This window comes from Galendromus occidentalis, unplaced genomic scaffold (assembly GCF_000255335.2).
Source record: "Galendromus occidentalis unplaced genomic scaffold, Mocc_1.1 scf7180000077524, whole genome shotgun sequence".
In the NCBI taxonomy this organism is placed as follows: Eukaryota; Metazoa; Arthropoda; class Arachnida; order Mesostigmata; family Phytoseiidae; genus Galendromus; species Galendromus occidentalis.
The window spans coordinates 2,433,200-2,439,156 of record NW_003805512.1 but is presented as its reverse complement, the minus strand read 5'-3'; the positions used below and the strand labels follow the sequence as shown (position 1 = coordinate 2,439,156).

General features: G+C 50.9%; 2 protein-coding genes across 2 annotated transcripts; both read right to left on the bottom strand.

Annotated features, from left to right (window-relative positions):
• Window positions 1–644: 644 nt before the first annotated feature.
• On the bottom strand, window positions 645–2,663 carry LOC100906569 (28 kDa heat- and acid-stable phosphoprotein). Its single transcript, XM_003747600.1, has 4 exons — window positions 2,536–2,663; window positions 1,992–2,145; window positions 1,320–1,560; window positions 645–1,196 (listed from the first exon to the last, which is right to left on the bottom strand). Exons 1-4 carry the CDS (start codon window positions 2,552–2,554, stop codon window positions 1,080–1,082), a joined length of 531 nt encoding a protein of 176 aa, XP_003747648.1. The 5' UTR covers window positions 2,555–2,663; the 3' UTR covers window positions 645–1,079.
• Window positions 2,664–3,645: 982 nt separating this feature from the next.
• LOC100898190 (uncharacterized) lies at window positions 3,646–5,957 on the bottom strand. The gene is made up of 4 exons (XM_003747787.2): window positions 5,900–5,957; window positions 4,827–5,076; window positions 4,528–4,651; window positions 3,646–4,418 (listed from the first exon to the last, which is right to left on the bottom strand). The coding sequence occupies exons 2-4, from the start codon at window positions 4,988–4,990 to the stop codon at window positions 3,975–3,977; spliced, it is 732 nt and encodes a 243-aa protein (XP_003747835.1). The 5' UTR covers window positions 4,991–5,076; window positions 5,900–5,957; the 3' UTR covers window positions 3,646–3,974.

The following is a 5,957-nucleotide window of genomic DNA, read 5'->3' as shown; positions in this document are numbered from 1 at the left end:
CATTTTAGATCGGAGGAGGAGAACAAAACAATCTCGTATGCGTTCATCCGAAGCTGGGAGAGGGCAAAATCTCGAAAAATGACGCGCCGGGTTTGGGAGGAGGATCTCGACCTAGACATTATGGTAAATGTTACAGAAACAATGCTTGTTTGAGGAGAAGCCTGAGAGACGCTTGGAGAGCTTCCTCCAACGATCGCACTCCATAGTTCTTCGCGCTGGGTCGCTGGAGATCGAGGATCGGGGTCGCCCAGGGATACGCGATGGCATCGTCATTGGAAACCTTTTTCAAGGATCCCGATCGAATCCGGCAAGGGGGTCATCGGCAGGCGGAGCGTCCCAGGAGCCGCGATTAGAGCGAAGTTCCTCAGTCCACGGAAAGTATAGAAAGATGAGCCATCTGCTCTACAGCGGTATGCGATCAACGAAATCTCATGAGATCGACGATTGAAATTCGATACTTTTGGCCGAGACTGCTTATGCATGTCACCGATCCCTCGTGGATCAAACGATGCCAGGAGCGTAGGGTGCTCCTGATCCAGGCTTGGGAATGAAGGGGCCCCCGGTGTCTTCGCCTCGCAGCCTCGGGTAATTGGGCTAGGACCCGGAGGACGGCGCCACTTCTCCAGTGAGCACAATACACACGGTCCGAAAAGTTGTCTCAGAGACCTTTATTCACCAAGACCAGCGCGGCCCCTCGCCCTGCTTTACGAAGTGTACATAAATGCGGTCTCTCAAACACGCCGGTACTCATCGGTTAACTTTCTGTTTAGTCGTTCCCTCGTCGTTCGCATCGCAGCTCTGACGCTATAGGCCGTAACGATACATGGCGAAGAGCTGCGACAGCGAACAAAACAGCTCACAGCATATACACCCAACCGAAATCATTTGGTCGACATTCTCCCCAATCAGAACAATTGCTGCCGACTCGCGTCAAATCAAATCGGCGGACTCGGAAACACAAGCGCAAACATAAGCTCCCATCCACAAAACGGAGAGTTCACTATCCATCGCAGGATAGCCTACCTCGATGGCATATGGTGTGCCCGTTTGACTTTCGCTAATCTAGCCGACAAAGGTTGTTACTTCTTGGCGGCCGCGAGCTTCTCCTCGGCAAGTCGTTTCTCTTCAGCCTTCTTCCGGGCCTGTTCCTCACGTTGCTTGCGAACGATCGCTAACCGAGCGAGATCCGCGCGGGCCTGCAAGTCCATGTGATCCCTCAGAAAGAGTAGCAAACGAGCAGAAGCGAAGACTAAACGGACGAAATCTAGGAGTACGCTTCATATATTGGAGCTCTATGAAGAGAAAATGATCACACTGACCTGATCGGTCCGACCTGCCGCGTGCATCTTCTCGTAGTGGGCTCGAGCTTTCTGTTTCTGAATTTCTTCGCGTTCTCTCCGGCTGAGTTCAGGGGCTTGTTCCGTATCTAGAGCTTCAGTAGTTTTCTTCGGCTTCGTCACTGCTCGGTTGGGGTTCTCAATTTCGATCAAGCCCTCGACACCCTTCTTTTTCTCCTCGGCCGCTTCTCCTTCTTCTTCTCCAGACGATTCTTCTGAAGATCTGTAAAAGTCGCACGTGCTCAACCGAACCGTTTGAGCCAAGTCGAAAGGCAACAAGTGATCATGTTGGTGAAACAAAAAACTTTTTCGGGCTGATCCACACAGCCAAGGTTTAACGTCCCGGGTACTGTTATTCACATTGCTTCCGATGACGGATCCATAGAGCAAATGTACCCAGGAGGATCAAGGCCGAGTACCTGCGTTTCCGTAAGGAATATTTTTCCGGCAGCAGGGATCGAAGCCTCACCGCCTCCCGCGCGAGCGCCGTCGTTGCGGCTATGCACGTTTGCACGAGTAGTGACAAACGCGCTAACCACTCGACCACCCGTCAGTCTATGTTGGTGAAACAAACGGGAACGAAAAAAATAAGGGCTGCACGAGCATGACTAGGATGGCCTGATGGGATGAGAAACACATGGGGAGCGAACTCACTCCTCCTCGCTGTCATCTTCAGAGTTCTCATCCTCGTCGTCATCTGCTACATTTTTCCGTTCCCTCCAGGCTCTCTCCTTCTCTTCCTTCGCCTGTTGCGCTTCAACCTCTTCGGGCGAAGTGAAATGACGGGAGCGACCCTTGTAGTTTTTACCTGCGAGTTCAAGAAAATCACATGAAGACTATCGGTACTTCACAGGTGTCAGGCGTCGCACTCATTCACCGAGAGTCGCCGCCCGAGTCGGAAGGGTCCTCGACGAGCGGTAAACCCCGATAATACTCCGAATCCCTTTCATTGCGGCCCTTTCGCAAAATAGGAAAGTCGATGCCGTCGGGAGTGTCGCGAGTAACAATCGATCTGACTGCTTCGATTCGATCTCGACTGAATCGGCTGTGCTGTATTAAAGGTTATTGACAATGGGGAGCGACCCTCACTTTGCAATAGCGCTCGATCGATTTATGCATGTGTATTAGGTATGCGGTTGGGGATCCTGAGAGGGATTTACATGGCAAATCATACAAGTTTAGGAGGTGAGTCACTTACTCTTCCCCTTGGGAGGCATCTTTATGCGATTCTGACAGAGAAAAATATATGACGCTGTAGGAACAACGCCTTATGTTGAAAGATCGCTCGGTTAATGCTGCAGCGCGACGACGAGGCAAAAGTGAACTGGGCTTTGCTTGGAACGAATGAACGAATTTCGCGACAGGTCCCGTCTTCGAACGCGCTCTCCGGCGAGTGATGGATGCGAAATTCACTCTGCGTGCACATGAAATTGACGGACAAACCCCCGCACGCTTGGATTAATGTATGCCCAAGACCGCTTCACTAGCTGGATTACACTCCGGGAGAAAGCGCACAGGGAAGGGGGGCGCGGGAAGAGTTGAAGGCAAAGGCGGAATAGCCTAGGCAATGGTGTTGATGATCTGCGCTTGAATCATCAGCGTGATCGGGCGGTCCCTCTCCTGACATTCTGGCTCCGGTAGCTCGGCAAGGTTACCGATCACTCATATCAAAGCTGTTCTCATTAGATTCAGGGGACATCGTTTTGATCATTGATGACGTCTCCCCATGTTCGAACAAATCTACAACACTCCGAGTTAGGCGCGGAGCGCTTCGATTAACATCAGGAGCTCTCGGTGCTCGTTTGCTCCGGGACACCGGTATTGTGTACCTCCGGGCACCTGCGGGGTACATATAACGACCTGTTCCAGAATGCTTTTCTCGATCACGATCGGACCACCAATGACTCAAATGTCCTCTGATCCAGGAATAGGGAATCAGATCATTATTCACGTTGCTTTATTTAGCTTCCTTTCCATCGAGGATTCGATCAAGGTGTTGTGGGTTTTTTCTTCTTACCAAAGTTGATATTCATTTACAATTTGTTCACATTATTTTGAGTTCCGCCACTAGCATCTTACATCATTTGTCGCAATGGTAATAGGTGTGTGTTTGCATTTGACCAATGTTGTACACTCGTGATCTAGCTGGGATTCCACTAAGGTGAGAATGCCCCACGACTTCATCTGCGCTATCAATCCGATGGATGTTCCACTGAGAAGTCCACAGGTCTTGACATTTTCTTTTGAGGACGTTTTGCGGGTTCTCGGTAGGAATCACAACTCACTAGGATCGGGGCTTCCAGTGTTCCCGCTCATGTTTCTTAGCCTGGGAAGACATCTCTGCTTTCGGATGAAGTCTTGACTCGAGAAGCAGAGCAAGCACAATATACAAAAATACTTCATTTTACACACGAGGGCCCCAGACAGCTTAACTGTACAAATACGGAGTATACATTGCTTCTCAGCTTATTGGATGGTTCCGAAAAATGCCAGTGATGGGAAACGATTGACCCTGATCGTGGGAACATCTGATCGTAGACAACAGAATCGAGCTCGAACGAGGCAGTTTGTTCTTTCATCACGCGACTTCTACTGGGCTCGGATTTTCCAAACATGCAGTTCGACACCCATCACAGTTTAATGAACGGCTTGACCGTTGTCGTCGACGCCTTTGTCGGAAAGATTTGAGTGACCTCGGTCGTCGAATTTCTCGACTCCGGTGTACCAGCTGCTGCCCGAAGCGACAACCACGAGGTCGTCGACGACGGCGGCAACCTCGACGATCTCGGCCACGACATCTCGAACCTCTCTGGAGATTCGAGAGGGTTTCGCGATGCGTCTTCTTGACTTGAGGATTTTATCTTTTCCAGCATTACCACTGCTGCTGGTGAAAGCGAGGGAGTCATCATTCGTGATGTTGTCTTTGGTCGCCGAATTTTTTTTGCTGGAAACCGACGCGAAACTCAGCTCGAAAGCCTCCCTGCTGATTGGCTTTGGTGGGGAGTCGAAGAATGTCATCACTTTTGTTGCTGCCTCGGAGATCGAAGCTGCGCGTCTCTTCGGCCGCCCACAATTATTCACCTGCGTTGAGGAAAAAACGGTTCACCTAATGTGCTAATCACGCCCCATCTCTTATTACAGAGTTCGACTTCGAGTCGAAGAGATTCCAGAAATACTGAGGCGTACTGACCTGAGTCTCAGGTTCCGCTTGAGCCATCTGTTCCCGTTGTTTCTGCATTTGGTGCGTCATGGCTTTCTGCTCACGTTTCCTGCGACGCTTCGCGAACTCACTCTGAGACTCGAAGTCGAGGTACCTGGGAAGAAAGAAACGAAGCTTTGATCGTCATGGCTCCAAAGTCATTCTCCGGTGATCTTTCCATCTTCATGTGCCGCGGCAAGCTAAAGGAGTCGCCTCCGAAAAAACAGGCAGGAGAGACAGGCCGACACTGAGCTCTGCGTGCCCTCGAGACAGGGAAGATGTTCGCATACCTCTTGAAACCGCGAGCTGCCATCAGTTGTGGCTCCTTAGACTTGGTTTTCTGCACGGGCTCCTCGAAGATCGTTGCCAGCAACGATGCTTTCTTCGTCGTTTTGACGTAGGGCTTCTGCAGGTAGAGCTGCCGCAAGCCCGGATCCATGTCATCAACACCCATAGTGGTCGGCTCCGCCTCGTGCTTCACCGCCACAACCGCCTGCCTTCCCGGTCACCAGGCAGTCAACGGACGTGTGCACGACGTAACTGGAAACGAAGATCGAATGACGCCAGAGCGTTATCGGGCAAGGAAAGCCGAAATGATTGGCCTTGATTTTCACCGCTATCCTCGGAAACATGGAATCAGTCTAGATTGTTTTTGTTCTAGCAGGGTGAGACCGCCCGTCTCCTGTTGCTTCTCGCTTCTGAGATCCGCGTCTCTCGAAACTGCCTATCGTCAACATTCGAGTGCTCGAAAACCGCTCTTTTACGCCGCTCTTTTTCCACGGGGATAGGTATCACAAAAATTGGGGATTTCATCCCGCGATCACCTGGGAGTGGAACGCGAGGCAGGAAACTCCAAATGATCCTATCTGATGGAATGGCGAGTATTGATATCATCCGTAGATAGAAGAATTGGCGGAGGAACCGTTTCGACCGGGCATAGCCCAGTGGTCGAACTTCCAAGTTATGGCTGCTTCAAACGTTCTCCACCCACAGGAAACTACTAGCCCAATGTTTCCGAGCCGACCGATACTGCTGGAGGTTGTGCAAGACAGACGAGAACTCAAACGAATGCAAATGACTCACTCAGAGAACGGAATTCCCACCCACTCCCGAAAATCCAATAATCCGATCCTGAGTGGCCGATAGCCCAATCCTGAATCCTCATCACTCTCAAGTGACTGACTGCAACCGAGAGCGCTCTGAGCTGCGGATTCAATGCCTGATTCGAACGAATGAAAACGTCCCTGCTTTGACCAATAACTCTTTGGAACCGTCTCATTGAATCAGGTCATATTCCATGGAGAGCCCTTCGAATGCATCGCGGGTACGCTATAGTCGAAACTCCTCTCGGAGTGAAGCTCACCATCTTGAGAATCCGTGGTATCCAACGGTCATACCAAAATTGAATTTCCATTACATGC

What these genes read in the sequence shown, in the direction of transcription:
- LOC100906569 (XM_003747600.1), bottom strand. An exon ending in GAAGATGACAGCGAGGAGGA is followed by an intron (nt 1,561 to 1,991) that starts GTGAGTTCGCTC and finishes CGACTTTTACAG; the next exon opens with ATCTTCAGAAGAATCGTCTG. An exon ending in CGGCAGGTCGGACCGATCAG is followed by an intron (nt 1,197 to 1,319) that starts GTCAGTGTGATC and finishes ATGGACTTGCAG; the next exon opens with GCCCGCGCGGATCTCGCTCG.
- LOC100898190 (XM_003747787.2), bottom strand. Translation starts at nt 4,990, where the DNA reads ATGGGTGTTGATGACATGGATCCGGGCTTGCGGCAGCTCTACCTGCAG. An exon ending in GCAGCTCGCGGTTTCAAGAG is followed by an intron (nt 4,652 to 4,826) that starts GTATGCGAACAT and finishes CTTTCTTCCCAG; the next exon opens with GTACCTCGACTTCGAGTCTC. An exon ending in AAGCGGAACCTGAGACTCAG is followed by an intron (nt 4,419 to 4,527) that starts GTCAGTACGCCT and finishes TCCTCAACGCAG; the next exon opens with GTGAATAATTGTGGGCGGCC.